General features: G+C 31.9%; 2 protein-coding genes across 3 annotated transcripts; one reads left to right on the top strand and one right to left on the bottom strand.

Moving 5' to 3' along the window:
• Positions 1-5457: 5457 nt before the first annotated feature.
• LOC117243087 (dymeclin) lies at positions 5458-9681 on the bottom strand. Of its 2 annotated transcripts, XM_033510277.1 has the most exons (12): positions 9288-9681; positions 8709-9012; positions 8413-8616; positions 8050-8294; positions 7743-7958; positions 7444-7619; positions 7231-7356; positions 7046-7159; positions 6746-6961; positions 6490-6672; positions 6300-6416; positions 6011-6181 (listed from the first exon to the last, which is right to left on the bottom strand). In XM_033510277.1, the coding sequence occupies exons 2-12, from the start codon at positions 8993-8995 to the stop codon at positions 6011-6013; spliced, it is 2055 nt and encodes a 684-aa protein (XP_033366168.1). In that variant the 5' UTR covers positions 8996-9012; positions 9288-9681. The 2 variants fall into 2 exon arrangements, with proteins under 2 accessions (XP_033366167.1, XP_033366168.1); XM_033510276.1 differs by lacking the exon at positions 9288-9681 and having other exon boundaries at positions 5458-6181; positions 8709-8995.
• A 255-nt stretch (positions 9682-9936) lies between these two features.
• On the top strand, positions 9937-15584 carry LOC117243167 (IQ motif-containing protein H-like). Its single transcript, XM_033510415.1, has 7 exons — positions 9937-10245; positions 11079-11495; positions 11664-12171; positions 12460-13630; positions 13885-14140; positions 14318-14519; positions 14696-15584. Exons 1-7 carry the CDS (start codon positions 10094-10096, stop codon positions 14960-14962), a joined length of 2973 nt encoding a protein of 990 aa, XP_033366306.1. The 5' UTR covers positions 9937-10093; the 3' UTR covers positions 14963-15584.
• The last annotated feature ends 34 nt before the right edge of the window (positions 15585-15618 follow it).

The following is a 15618-nucleotide window of genomic DNA, read 5'->3' as shown; positions in this document are numbered from 1 at the left end:
TTATAAGATCTTGCGATGCGAGCTTGCCATAGTCTGGTAAAATGCCATAAACGTATACGGATTTTGCGTCGGTCAGGACAAGTATCCGTATTCCTCATTTAGTGGGTTTCTGTGGATCGTAGCTTATAAAACTAACCCTCCCCTTAACCTTCACAACAGCTTTGTCTACAGAAACTTTTTTTCCGGGTACAAAATAGTCTCGGAATTTCTCGTCAAAGTATTCGATGAAATTGTTTACTTTTTCAACTCTCGTTCTGACGCCTTGAGCTTTTGAAGCGTTCTCGTTCGAGTGTAACATCGAAAAAATTTTGCAAGAAACGCTTCCGGCTGAAGATCCGCTTATAGCCGCAAAAATCAAAATTGTCATCGTCGCTATCTATATTTTCCTCACAAAGATAATTTATTTTTCTTCTCGACATAATTAATCATCGGTGGTGCCTGAAAGGCACGCTTGGAGCGTTAAGCGTTAAACTTTTTAACTCGATATTTGATCTCATAAGTATATATATATATATATCTATATATTTTTTCCATAACAATCGAGTCTTTCATATTCGACTAAACTAAGTATTTAAAAATCGTGGATGCCCAGTTTATTATTAGCATGCTATCAATGAGGACAAACAATAAAAAAATAATATATACATAGATATATATTTCTAATCGGTAGCACGTAAAATCGGGCTGAGCCTAAAGCCATCGCATGATACTTGCCCAATTTTCCACTTTATTTTTAAGTAAAAGAAAAAAAAGGAAACAAAAACCTCTAATATAATTTGCACAATGTTCCTTCCTAATCAATTTACAAAAAGAAAAAAAGAAAACTCTTAGCTCTTAGTAAGGACATTGCCGCGCATCTTATGATAGTGCTTCACCATTAAGTACGGTATAATATCATATCCGTATACATGTGTGCGCATGCATATAGATTTGTATGCAATTTCATTGCGTATACAGACTGTATGAAGTACACGTGTATGTGCATGAAGAGAGAAAAAAAGAAAACATGTGTACTTACATATACATACAGCGTCCGTTCATTATTCTGTGGTGAGGAGCGCCGTTCTCTACGGAAGAGGCAATTTATTCTTGGGGGAAAATAATGCGCAGCGATTCGACCAGCAAGGCTATCGTTTGTTATTTTTTTAAAGGATTATCGTGCAATCCTACTCGTTTCATAGGGAAACTGATTTTTATGTGCCTTTACGCGACTAGTATGTTGAATTCTACTCTATATTTTAATAGCGAACACTGGAACTGATTTCCTATCAGTATATCTCTCGCATGTTAGACGTATCTTGACGCTTGAGAACGTCTCGAAAGCAAACTGCTCTACTGTTGTTGTATTTTAAAACATTAACTGTTATAATGGCATATAGGTGTTAAGGGACAGACGCAAAGAAAAATATCGGCCATTCCTTGATGCACGATCCGTCGCGTTCATCAGAAAAAGAGAAGCATGTAACGAGGAACGTAATCGAGTGTTAAACGGAAGTATTATTCTGTATTCTGTTATTTGTAATAGAGAACGAGCACGGTTCGTTTGTCATTGAATGCATGCCACGTACGTGCAATGATCCGCAGGGTATTAATTATCGACGAATGATCTCGTAAATAACTGCGCATTGATACTCGCTACGAAGTAATGAAAGGATCTTGTGTATGTATTTGTGTATTTAGAATTATACCGACCGATCGAATACTTAGTACTGAAAGTTTGTGTACGGATATCTATATTCATAGAAACTATATGAACAATTTATTTTTCCAACGAGCATATCATATCATTTTTATAAGAGATTTGTCAGAAGTTTGAAAACTTTTCGTAAAGAGCTCCTACATAGCAACTCGCTATCGTCACGTTACTTGCCATAATCGCGACTTGTTTCTCTCATTTTTATTTTCCAACGAATTAATTTTATTTTTAACGGTTTGTCTATTTTTCGACACGTCTTGGATAAAGATACGCGTGTTATCTTTACGCGTTTGTTTCGTTTCAAAAACTCTGATCGAGGAAGAACAGAATGGCGCGTCGATTAAGTATTCAAAGTGATCGCGGAAGACATAAAAGAAGAAAGAGAAATAACAATGATCGACGGAAGCGAAACGGAGAAGAAAGTAACACCGCTGCTATTTATTTCACTTGATTTTTTATCTTTTAAGAGCGTACATGCGACACACGTGTATGCGCACTTCGGATTTCCTCGCAAATTCCGCGTGAATAGACGAACCACCATGCCTCTCTCTATTCCAAATTTTAAATCTCTCATCTGATTTACAATCTCGGTTCGTAGTTGTCGGAACGCAATTATATTATTCTCAAGGATATCGATCTAAACGCATTTCACTTATGTACGGTGTAATACTGGGGAAAAAATAATTCTATTAGAAAAGAATGAACTTCCTCTCTTTATATGGGATTATACATTCTTTATATACACCAACACACACACGCTTGTCGGATATCATCAGATTTATCGTGAATCATAAAAAAAGAAAAAGAACAAAATTTCGATTGACCGATTCCTTCTTCGATCGCACAACACGCAGCGCCCCACAGACCCTTTCTTGAGTCTTTTACACGGCATAAGTATAAAAAATCTGACAATTGCACAAACGAGTAAAAATGCTGGCTTTTGGAGCATTAGGAGCGCGAGAATTCGAATCGCGGTGCATTCTGTATCGGAAGTCGTTTTCGACCAAGGGTATCCGTCGACGACTGCAGTACAGAAAAGGGAGCATTCTTTTGTTACCCGGTCTAACGAGCCATTTGGAGCAAGATGTAATACGTATGTGTATATCAGAAAGACTCGTTTTTCTCGGCTGCTAGCGAAGAGATTCGTAAGAGAGAACGACACCATTGCAAACCTAACTAGGCGTGTACACGCCTGCTCTAAAGATGTACTTAATTATATTAATTATATTATGGAGAGTAAGGGAAGAAAAAAAGAGAAAAGAAAAGAATGGAACTACGCAAAACAAAAACCAACTAGATGATACTATTATATAATATATATTATACATAAAAATATATCTAAGCTGTTTGCAAATGATGATTTAAGAGATGAAAGGAAAAAGAGAGAAAAGAGAAACGAAAAACCAGAGGGAAGAAGGTATGAATTTGTAATGTACTATTGTATTTTGTAGGCAGCTAGTGTACGTATACATATGCACATGTATCCGTGTATGTATGTTTACGTATATAAATATACATACTCTTCGACATTTACACGTACCGTTCGCCTAAATAGTCTGCAGAATATTTTCAATTCAACATCGGTCCAAGGTGAAACAATTCAGGAGTATACTGTTCGCGATTGTATGAATCAAGTGTGACACTTTAAAAAGCCCGCGAATTTTTGTGTTCCTGAATAGCGAAACGCTTGATCCGAATTTGTTAGAGCACTTGGGCGCACGGCAGATAACACACGCTCTCGCCTCTAATTCGTATACAAACGTAAATACTGTATACTCTCGATGGAAGAAGAAGGAAAAAAGGCCACAGAAATTGCGTGCATAGGTACGTGTCTGTCACGTAATTGAAACACTTCAACGTTCAATAAAATACAGAGAAGGATAAAAAGAGTAAAAGTAATACCAATCCTACGGTAACGTTGTAATGAATTAAATAATCAACTATACCGACTATATAGCTAGGCCGTAAGGGACGACACGTTACGGACCGACTAAATTCCCTCCCGTCGCAGATTGATTGTGTGTTAACTAATAAGGATAAGTAACGATATAGTACCGTTAAGGAATTTAATTATTAATACTGATACTATATGTACGCTAAGCACAGTTTCAAAGTCAGTTTAAGTGACGTGAAGTACAGCTAAGGCGAGAAAGGATTGTAACACAAGTCTTAATTTAAACATGTGACACACTGAGTTACTCGGCGCGTCTGCACGCGACGCACAGAAACGTCAAATTACCTTGTTATCCTGCAACTGAAAATCGTTCGACAAGAGAAATATTAGCAATAGTATTGTACACAGAGAAACATACACATCTGCATACATATGTATGTACACGTCATATACATTTACACTACATGCATACATACACGCACACGCACACACACACACGCACACACAGAGTACATACAGAATACACACGCGCGGCCGCATATACACGCTGCACAGGCTAGGAAAATGAAATACTATCTATAACGACATATTATAAATAATATTAAGACGTCAACTGTATTTGTTTAATAAAGATGTACATTCGAAAAGTGGAGGGACTAACTTTACAGCCGATAGGATGTATTGGAATTTAGATACGTTGTATATTTGCTTTAATAGTGTATATTAATTTTATTTCTTACATATTTTTATACTACTATGCTACAAATTTGATTAGACTTTATTTTGTTTTACAAAATCAAGGAACGAAGCTTTCAATGTAAAGTTATACATGTTGCAAAGTAATAATGATTGAAACCGACGATTAAAATCTACGTATAAAATACTCGAAGAATTTAATGTATTTTAATATGTCCTATAGGCTGAAAAATAGTTGATATTGATTTTTCCCTTCTTAATTTGTAGCGGATAAGAATGTTCATTTAATAGTATTTAGTAAATTGTCTTTTGTTACATACGTTTAGTTTAAATAGGTTTATATACACAAAAGTTAAAAAATCCACTTTTATATACATATCAAAAATCTTTACCTATTAAAGAAAATTAATCAAAATTAGTTTGTTAAATATAATTTGATATATGAACCCGTGACTATTTAAAAATCATTTGAGGAATACTTCTACTATATTCTTTGGGTTATTATAATTCATTTATTGAGTTTGATATTTACAAAACATCTTTATTTTGTATCATTTAAATCAAACATTTGATAAAATAAAAACATACTCTTTATAAATATCAGAATTCTTTATTTTAGTATATGTATATATATATTAAATTAAAATCATTTTCAACATTAACAGCGTCGATTGTATATGTATACAAATGCTGTTACACTATGCCATTTTTTTTAATTTTCATTAAATAATTAACACAATATCTTGTTCCATGCTTTTACTACATATCATATATTCACAATTAAATAGGATAAACAAAATGTAAATAAACTTTTTCGCGTCTATATAAATAATGGCGTACAACGAAATTTTTGCATGCCTTAAAAATCACATTATGTAATACTATCAAATCCTAGTTTTGAAATAATTCTACAATGTAATATTTGGAGCTATTTGAAAAAAATGATGTTTTTTATCATTTTTTAAAAGCGGAGGTAATAACCAATTTACAGAAAATTTTCTCTTATCATTATCATTTTCATTATGGAAAATTTTATTAATATGTCGAAAATACTTTTTAGCATGAATTCATCTGGAAACTCCAATATTTATTTATATTCTTTTGTGAATATTATAAAATTTTTATATTTAAGTTTCACTCTTACCCATGGTGTGAATTTATGCTGCTCCAGTTGAATATTTAAATATTTTTATTTATCGATGATATTTGATTCAAGCGATAATGCAGCTTTTCTAAAATGATAGATTGTAACACCAGTCTTAACAATGCATAGTTTTATGAAATTAAAGCCAATTTCATTACTGCACGATGAATGAATTAACTAGTATTATTTATAAATCATATCTTATTAATTAGGCTTATGCACATTAAAAAAACATAAAAATATTCCACGGTTTCATGTTATTTTAATTAAATTTCATTAGATTTAACTAATGTCCATTTCGAACACAGCACTGTTATTTTGGAAAATGAAATATTAACATAATTAAGTGAAATAGTGACTAAGGCAAGAGATAAATACCAACAAACTGATTTCAGACGTAAAATGAGTATGTATTATGTTAGTCTCTATCCGTCTGTTATGATTACCTTTACAATAAACAATATATATTGTTTTTCTCGTATCAAATGGGTGTCTCATGAAGAAATAATACTTCCAATATTTTTTACTCCATTTGTATTGCATCATGTATTTACTGCAAACAGCAGTTTTTATCTCAGTATCAGCAAACGATAATCGTGGTTTGTTCACCAGTATGGGGTGAAAATAATTTTATGTTTTCTGCATTCCAATGTAACAGTGCACTTTGACACACGACATTCCATACATAAGGAATAAAGAACTCTTCTGGTTGTTCCTCTTCTACATACTTAAATTTTAGTTCTGGAAATTTCTATATAATGCATAGACAAGTTAAATAATGCAATTGAGTAAAAACAACGTATATAATAGAAAATATATAAATATATAATATATAAATATAAATATAAATATAAAAAGATAAAACATACCCTTAAACGGTCACGTGGCCATTCAGTAGTACCTTGCTGGATCGTAGTTAATACCTGAGTCACGCCAAGTTGTGACTGATCTTTTTGTTCCAATTTATAAGAAAAGAAATTTATGACCTGACGGATAAAGTACAGTTATTTAATTTAAGAATTATAATATATATTTCTTATGTCTTATACTGGAACTTACAGAATCTATATTTTGCACAATGTCTTGAAATGCTGAATGCATCCTAAATGGTTGAAAAATATCTTTTTTATACAAAAGAGTGTATATTAAGTTCGGATTATGTGCGAGTCTATGAGTTAAACAACTATTTATGATCTCTAGTACCATTCGCAAAACTTCTTCAAGTATTGTTAAGTCTTGAATCTGAAATGAAGTACGTTTAATATATACATTATTTAGCATAAATTATTTATTACAAATAACTGTAGGATCTTACCAAATCTGTATTTGCTGTTGTTCCATTAATTGTGATAGTAGTACTATCAGAAGAAATAGAAGGTTGCGTGCGTATTTTTGCTTCTAATCTAGCATGTTTCTTTGCAAGAGTTTCAAACAAACTTAGCAATCTTTGACTAACATAAGGATGTAAAGATGTGAACTGTGCTGACATATTTGCTAAAGCTGCTAAACAATTTGTGTGAAGATATTTATCCTGTAAAATATTAAAAATATATTATTACTTAACTTTGTATTAATTTTCTATTATATTTATATTTGCTTTTGTACATGTCTTTACCCTCATTTTGAACATATTATATTGTATAGTTCTTATGACAACAAGAATTAAAAGACCTCCTAATGATATTTCACTTATTGATCTTTCTGTATACCAACTCACGCCCTTAAGCATCTAAAAATTGATAATTATTATTAATTATTTATGATTTCATGTACTTTTGCATAGTTTTTTGAAATACTTACTATTTCATGTATCCTCTTGTTAAATGTTTCGTCTTCACTTAAAATTAGAAGGATAATAAGAGACATATAAATATGGTGAGATGTATTGTTTGGAGCATGATATAATATCTGAAGTATTGGTATTACCTATACAAATATGTTAGTTAGAAATTCCATAATATATTTCAAGTTTATGACACCTTTAAGTTAATAAATTAATAAGTTTATATTTACCAATAGCTGTATATCTGGTCTTCTCATGATGTCTTGTTTTATACTTGCATTCCTATGTAGCAACATGTATAATAATAATGTAACTTCATCTGTATTTGGTATCTTACATATAGCATTATACAATTTATTTAAATTAAACCTAAATGCGCCTTTTGCTTGCATTGTGGAATAGCTTTCTAAAAAATATATATAATTACGTCAGAATCAATTAGTAATAGAATATTGACATTTATCAATGACAGATTTTTTGTATCATTTAATATCTGAAAATTAATGTAGAAGTTCATTAAATTACTAGCCTTGCATATCAACAAATGTAAAAAGGGCATTCCTGTAAGGGTTTTCAGTTGCAGTACAGTGATTTGTTAATACCAATAGGAGTAATAAAGATTGACTAGCAAGAGGTGTTTCTGTGTCGCGTTTTCGTTCTTCTTCTTCAGAAGTACCATTACTTGTAACTTGTACATTTTTTAAGCTACTACCCATGCCCATTGTAATTACATTCCATAATCCAGCTGAAATGTTCGATGTAAATATATTAATATTTGTTTTTGGCGAAAGAAGTATTCTGTTCTAATACATAATGTATCGTATTATTAAACATACCAGCTATACTAAAAACAATACTTCCTCCTGGCTGTTGTGTAAGTAAACCAGGAGGAGCATGTTCTTGCTGCACAAAATTATGCAATAAAGTACACACCATTGCTGGTGCATGTTCACTAGAATGTGAATGCATTGCTATTCTGTAGATGCAGCTGTATTCAGCTGCAGTTTGTGAAAACAATTGTACAGAAAGTAATACAAGTAAACAATTTATAGCTTCTAGATGAACCACATATGTGAACTCACTGTAAAAATGTTGTATACAAAATATAATTTAATATAAATAATTTAATATAATATAAGTAATGAGGACATAATGTTAAATTAGTGAAATAGGGCAATATAGAAATATAATCTACTCACCACAGTGGTACATCTGTTACAATATCAATTAATGCTTCAAAAAGATCTTTTAATCTGTAAGATGAATTTGATTGTGTTGGCACTGGTAACTGTGGTGCTTCTATATGTTTTATCATTTCTTCTTCACCCACTGTTTCAATTAAATATTTCAATATACATCTCAATGCAAACAATGCATTATATGTTTGCCATGCTGATATGATTCTATAAAATATAATCAAGTATAACATGGGTAATAAAGTAATAAATTATTTTTACAATTCTAGTTATGAAATACGATAATGAAAATACCATACTTTTGATTCTGCATTGATGCCAGTAAATTAGTAGCACGCATAAGAGCAACTTGTATCAGACTACCAAAATTGCCAGTACTTAAATTGTTAACGAGTAATTGCTGGCATGAGAAGTCCAATCGAGAATCTAATTCTATTTGGTCATTCCTTGTAACAGGTGGTTTCATGTTGTAAGACAGAAATGTGTTCCAAAATGGATCATTTGGAAGAATACTTTTTTTTCCACAAAACTTTTCTAAATAAACATTTTTAGATAGATCATCGTACCGACTTGGTGTTGTACCCATTGCCTTGCCTTAAATTGCTAAAAATAAAACACATATTTAATTTTCTCTACAATCATAGATTTAATAGATTAATGTAACATATTTATTTATGAGATATTTTTTATTTTTATTTTAACATATCAGCAATCTGTTTTTAATAATTTCATATTATAGGTTAAATCTACTATATTTCTTGACAGATTGTATATAACTATAGTAAAGCTAACTCATAGAGAGCATCAAATCACACCAATAAAAGAAAACAAATTACAGAACAATTTCAGTCACATGAAAACACCGTATAACAACATACTTTGACAATCCACTGTCATAGAAATTGGAAAATTCAATAATAATTTCTAAATATGGGGTTTTGCTTCATATATTATCGCCTTTATGCTCCTACGTGTTTTCCGTGTCGAAATTAACATTAAATATATTTTTTGCAACACGTTTCCAGTCAATATGAATGCAATGAGTAATACGGAGAAATATAACCTCTTTACATGTCAACCGAGTACTTTACAAACATACATATAGATAAATCATCTTAGTTCAAATAAGCGCCATCTTCGTTATTCATTAAATATCATGTTCAATTAGTTAAAATAATAATGACTTATAATTCATTTAATTTTATCGCGTAAAATTGTAATCAAAAAATAAGAACACTAAAGTATGTATATGTACTGTATATAACACATGGAAACAGGTTCCACATCATTAAGATGACGTATCAATATGCCGTAGCCTTAACCATGATTACAACGATAATCGACTATATGAATATATTTTACTCGTCCTGACGTATTTACAACAATTATATTAATGTTTATTTTGTAAATACACACAATTTATTTTGACACAAAAAAATACGATACATTATTATATAATTTTAACATTAAATGGAATTACTATAAAATAAAGAAGACTATTAAAAAAAAGTAGACGTATTAGATTGAACAGAAAGTCATAATTGATACAGTTTCAATAACAAGTAAATTTTCATAAATTTTGTACATACATAAATTACGATATTTACGTTTTCTTTAATGATTATTTTCAGAGTGGAATTTTGTCCACATTCCAAGTTTATATTCTCACCATAAAATTGCCAAAATGAATCGCCATCATAAATTATTACAAACCGAAGAAATATATACAGAATTTATAGATTCAATAAAATCTGCTGTCAAAGGAATACAAGAGCAAGTTACTCCTATTAAACAATTTCTTGGCGATCGCAGAAAAGAAATCATTGAACTTAGCAGGTTGGTTCGTAATTTTTTAAATTTTAAATTAAGAATAATTTTTATTTTAAACAGAATTTAATCTGATGTCTGAAATAAATCGGAACGTAAAATAGTAACTTTTAATTATCTTTTAATTTATTTTATTCTTCTTTTATACAGGGTGTTTCGACTAACTTGATCGAATATAACTAACTCGAATAACTTCTAAACTATGCGTTGTATGAAAACATTTTTCGTTCAAAAGGTTAAAGATTTATTTCGTGTTGTATCAAGTTGGAGATTCGAAGGTTTTCGTATGACGCGGTGTTTACTCGGCAATCATTTATTAACCTAGGACAGTACGATAACGAATAGAAATAGACGACTGCGATAAGGTAAAATCTATAGTATTGATAAACGTAATCATATAAACACCGCTGTTTCACGGAAATATTTGATGGTATTGTATCGTTAACTTGATATTGCACAAAATAAATTTTCGGCAAATAAAGCGAAATTATTCGTTAACTATTAGATTTAAAATATAAGTACACGGCGCAAAGTACTTCTCCGAACCATGCAACTTTTGTATAAAAAATTTGTTTATACAACGCGTACTTTGGAAGTTATCCCAGATGATCGAGTTAGCTGAGACACCTTGTATACATATAATAATATAAAAGACATAAAATTATAAATTCAAGAAAAACAAATAAACGCAAACACTAGAATACTTTTATTCATAATACGGATATTGTTTTAATTTTTCAATAGAAATATAATACTTTCATTTACAAGTATAATAGTATAATACTATTATATTTTTATTATTTCTTAATTATATTATATTTACCTTTCATTTTTGCAAGTAGAACGGAAAAATGGATGGACGATTCTTTAGAATTTGTACAACTGTTCTACGACAATACTTTCAAGGAACTCATAAGTATTGAACGAATATGCGAGGAATGTCTCGTACGTCTGAACACTAATTTATTAACAGCAATAAAAGGTCGTGCACAACCACCGTCTTATTTATCTCCGAAAGAGATGAGGAAAGTTTATAAAATGTGTCGTGATGCATTCAACGAAACGAAGAAGAACGAATTATCCTGTCTCTGCACTTGGGAGAATAAACCTACATGGGATCTCGATGATACTCAAGATATCCTAATTAAACCAAAAGAAATGGCACTAACCGAATTCGACGAATATGACTTGAAGTTTATTCAAGAAATCGTTTATCTTCGAACTCGTATGTTCTCCTTACCAAAGAAACGAATCGACGTGTAGGTAAATTTTATAACCTAACAATGTTAGTATTGATATTTCAGTGATTAGAAATATTTTAATCTTGATTCATTCATTTCGTTAACGAGGACAAGTAGATCTAACAGTTCTGATTGATACCTTACACACGTTTTTATAATTCGTAATGTAGTTTAACATTTTTTTAGGAAAAGCGGTCACGATATTATTCGCGACACTGTCAATGGTAAACAACGGGCAAGTATTCGGTTATCGTTGAAGACTGCAGACTTCCTTCAACTTCTTAAGCAGAGAGAGGTTCAGCGGGGGTTCTCTTACGAAAATGAATTATCAAAGTTGAAGAGTTTAACATTCGTCGATGGAAAGTTCAAGACTAACGACACTTGGTTAAAGATTTTAGACGTTCAGGGAGTTCTGTACGGATCGTTGTGGCATTTAGCGCTTCGCCCGCAAATTGAGAAAATTCTAACGAAACGTTTGGTACCGATATTACGTTTAAATCCACGCGCCACTTTTGATTTTTTTGCGAAGATTACGAACTTTGCAAGTTTCGTACTATCGAGAACGGACTTAATAACTCTGTTGAAACATGAGAAAGATGCTATTTGGTTGAAGAGCTGGAAAAATCAGTTCATGGCGATAGACGGGAAACACGTTGCTGCGACAGTGATACAAGCTTTTTGGCGTGGTTATTGGGTAAATATTATTTTTTTACTAATAATAAATTTATATGTGAAGCGCTGAGGATCATGATCGTATAAGCTAATCTCTTTTATTTTTCATAAAGTAGCCCTCTGCGTTTATTATCATAAACGTCTCGAGACAAGGAATAAAGTTATAACTTAATCAATCATGTCTCTAATAGGATAATATTCAAAATGCGTAGAAGGGAAATTTTTATTACGAGGGAAATTATTATCGAAAGGAATGTATGTCTAAAATAATTATAAACGAGATACTCATATAGAAACCTATTTTACATAGTTACGCAGAAAGAAATGGCTCTCAGAGTGTCTTTACATAGCCGCGAGTCTCATGTGGTTCTTTTGGATCTCGTTAAAAGCAAAAAAAGAAATGCACCGTCGTTACCTCAGGAAAATGCTGGTCTCCTTGCAAACTACTCGAGACCTTACTCTAAAATTAAGCAACGAATTCGACTCTATAACCAGGCAGCCTCATGTAGTCTTACATCTACCATCCATCGGACATCCTAGACACTTACGTCAAGTATTCAATCCCAAGATGTTCACCATTTACCAGAACATTACGATCCTACGAATTTGTTTCGTACGCAATCCAAACGCTGAAGTGATCTATATTCTCCCCGTGAAGCCTACCGAAGATCTATTAACGATGTACAGCGATTTCATCGAGTCGATATCACCCGACGAAGGCGTTGCGAAACGAATTACTTTCATCGCTCTCTCACAAGCAGATTGTTTTAAGAATCTCCCTTTAAACGTGTCCAGGATCCTCCACTGTTCTCAAGAATCTCTAAACGAGATTGAGAAGAAAATCGCTGGCAAATCGGCTTATTTCTTGCCTTATATTGTCGACGAGTGCGACATGAGATTGGCAGGTACTCTCAATGTTCCTCTACTGAGTCCCGATATGGAAATGCAACGAAAATTTCTAAACGCTTCTAACATGTCTGAAATGATCAACAGCTTTGGCCTTTCGCAGCCACCGTATAAAAGTAACATAACGGATTATGAAACACTCTGTTCGTCGTTGTCCGAGTTAATGGTGCTTCATACTGAAATTAGTATGTGGTTGATCAAGTTGAATTACGGTACGACTAGTAAACAGAGTGGAATTTTTCTAATTAATCATATTAGCGTGCCATTTATGCCGATGCTGAGACGGGAACGAGAGAAACACGGCGATTATTGGATGGAGCAGCCAAGTTTGAGGGCTGAATTTCTTCAGAAAATGAGGGAACATATACCGAAAATCATACCAAATGTGATTCGGTTGTCGAAGATGTATAGTACTTGGGCGATGTTCTACGCTCATATGCAGAAATTTGGGTGTTTGCTGCAGGCTGTTCCGCCGGAAAAGAATCCTAAGACGATTATGGTTTCTTTCTTTGTTCCTGGGAAAGCGACTAAAAAGAAACCGAAGTGGTTGGGGACTGCGGATAAGATAAATTTAGGTATTATATTTGACTTCAAACTTTAGGAAAATATATCAAAACTTTTTATTTCATCATTTGGTTATATAAGTGTTTATAAAACTGTACTGAAAGCTATTTTGGCGGGGAATCTTTTATTATTATATTTACGATAGGAGCAGATAACGAAGGGATGCTAATCAAATTTTCCAACTTAATACCAGAATTTCTCATTTTTATGCGCTGTTCTATTAAAAATCTATTTGTAATTTGTAAATTACGTATCTCAATGACAGAAGCCACACATTCGACGACTATTTACATGTTACCTCAAACTTCTTTGGATATCGATAAGATAAAACCGACGGTGAATAAATTCGCTAGAGGTATGCAAGATAAGGGATATTTTGGTTACTTAGCCGTCGATTGCTATTGTTATTTGCGTAAGCAAGAGGAGATTCTGATGGTATTATTATTGAACGTATTCCCTTATTACTCTTACTGCCAAAATTACATCGATTGGATGGAATTCGCGATCGGAGGACGCTATAAGTAAGTGAATATAAGTATGAAGTACTTTTAATTTTAATTTAAGCATGAAGAAAGTAAATTTAAGGATGAAATATAGTAATGATACGTATATGTGTGATATTTTTTTAATTGTAAAATATTCTTTCGAAAGAAGAAAAATGAAATTGTTAAAAATTATCTTTTCATATGCATAAACAGTGATCGGGATGATGAATTTACGATCGATACTTCAATAGTCCCAGATGTGGAGAAAAGGAAATCACCTTTCTTATATATGGAAAAGCCACCTCAATGGAATAACACTGCAGAAAGATACGCGATCGCAATTACTCAATTGCATCACAGTAAATTTCCAGCTTACCGATGGCCAACCCTTAAAAATCTGTTCGAAGAATGTGACGTATGTTTGCTCGTTATCTTCTGAAAGTGAAACACTATTCGTATCTATTAATATAATTTATTCGAGTAAAATTTATGTAATATTTCATATTATAAAATATGAAACTCTTACAAAATCGTACAAGCTGGATCATTGTCGAGGTAACTTCAGCCAATTGCGATTTATTTTATTTGCAGATTGCATATGATAGAAAAAAACGTCAAGGATCTAGTATAATATTACACGATGGTGAAATTCGAAATTTCGGCAAGATGGTTGCTGTTAGTCCTTCTATGACCGCTACGTTAACAATGATGCATAAAAATCTGACGAAATTGCATCGAATTCTGAAGAAATCGAAGACGAAGTCAGAAACGAATTTACCAACCCTCATTGATTTCTTTTCAAAACTCTCTCTTGACTATAGGAATTTGGCTACTGACAAGTGTTTGTCACATTCTTAAATCATCACATGTAGTTGTCCGTCAATTTTATTATCCTTCGTACCGGTAATATATAATACAATAACTTTCTAACGCGATATTTTATAATTTTCTATTATATATCTGCATGTTTCTAAAATCAAACTTGCATTTATATCTGCTAAATAATTCGCAGATGGTAGATAATTGTCATCTTATCGATCGCATTGTAATATTTAAATTCTCATTAATTGCATCGTGCTTAACTCGAGTGAAATGCGAAAGTATTGGTTTTCAATTTTGAAATGTTGCCATATTCAGAAGCTATAATATAAAAATTAAATATATCAATGTAGAATTAAATATCACGTGTTAAGTTTTAATGCAGTTTAATGCATTATTTTCTCTAACTTCATGAGTTCTCTGTTGGACTATGATCCAATGTTATTCTTAGTTAAACAAGACCAAACGATACCTCCTTATGTCAACTTCATTATTGGTGGAGTGTCAGGGTAAAATATCAGTATATATTTCTTTTCTATTTAAAAATTTCCAAAATCTGAACCTAATTAATTTTGCAAATTTATTTTATTTCAAACATAAACATTCTGATTGAAAATTAATTTTATTTTGCATGTATTTCATAAACTTTTGAAACCAGGAATTAACCTAGGAATTTATTTAAATTTGAAGAAGTT

The sequence above is a fragment of the Bombus vosnesenskii genome, unplaced genomic scaffold (genome assembly GCF_011952255.1).
Source record: "Bombus vosnesenskii isolate JDL3184/JDL3185 unplaced genomic scaffold, Bvos_JDL3184-5_v1.1 scf7180000013265, whole genome shotgun sequence".
NCBI classification, from domain to species: domain Eukaryota; kingdom Metazoa; phylum Arthropoda; class Insecta; order Hymenoptera; family Apidae; genus Bombus; species Bombus vosnesenskii.
The sequence above is the reverse complement of the archived record's forward strand: the minus strand, read 5'-3'. Positions and strand labels throughout refer to the sequence as shown.

Excerpts from the sequence above, each read along its gene's own strand:
- LOC117243087 (XM_033510277.1), bottom strand. The coding sequence starts at position 8,995 with ATGGGTACAACACCAAGTCGGTACGATGATCTATCTAAAAATGTTTAT. Across the intron at positions 7,160-7,230 it reads ACAAGAGGATACATGAAATA|ATGCTTAAGGGCGTGAGTTG; the intron begins GTAAGTATTTCA and ends ATCAATTTTTAG. Across the intron at positions 6,673-6,745 it reads CAACAGCAAATACAGATTTG|ATTCAAGACTTAACAATACT; the intron begins GTAAGATCCTAC and ends ACTTCATTTCAG.
- LOC117243167 (XM_033510415.1), top strand. The coding sequence starts at position 10,094 with ATGAATCGCCATCATAAATTATTACAAACCGAAGAAATATATACAGAA. Across the intron at positions 10,246-11,078 it reads GAAATCATTGAACTTAGCAG|AACGGAAAAATGGATGGACG; the intron begins GTTGGTTCGTAA and ends TTTTGCAAGTAG. Across the intron at positions 13,631-13,884 it reads TGCGGATAAGATAAATTTAG|AAGCCACACATTCGACGACT; the intron begins GTATTATATTTG and ends TCTCAATGACAG.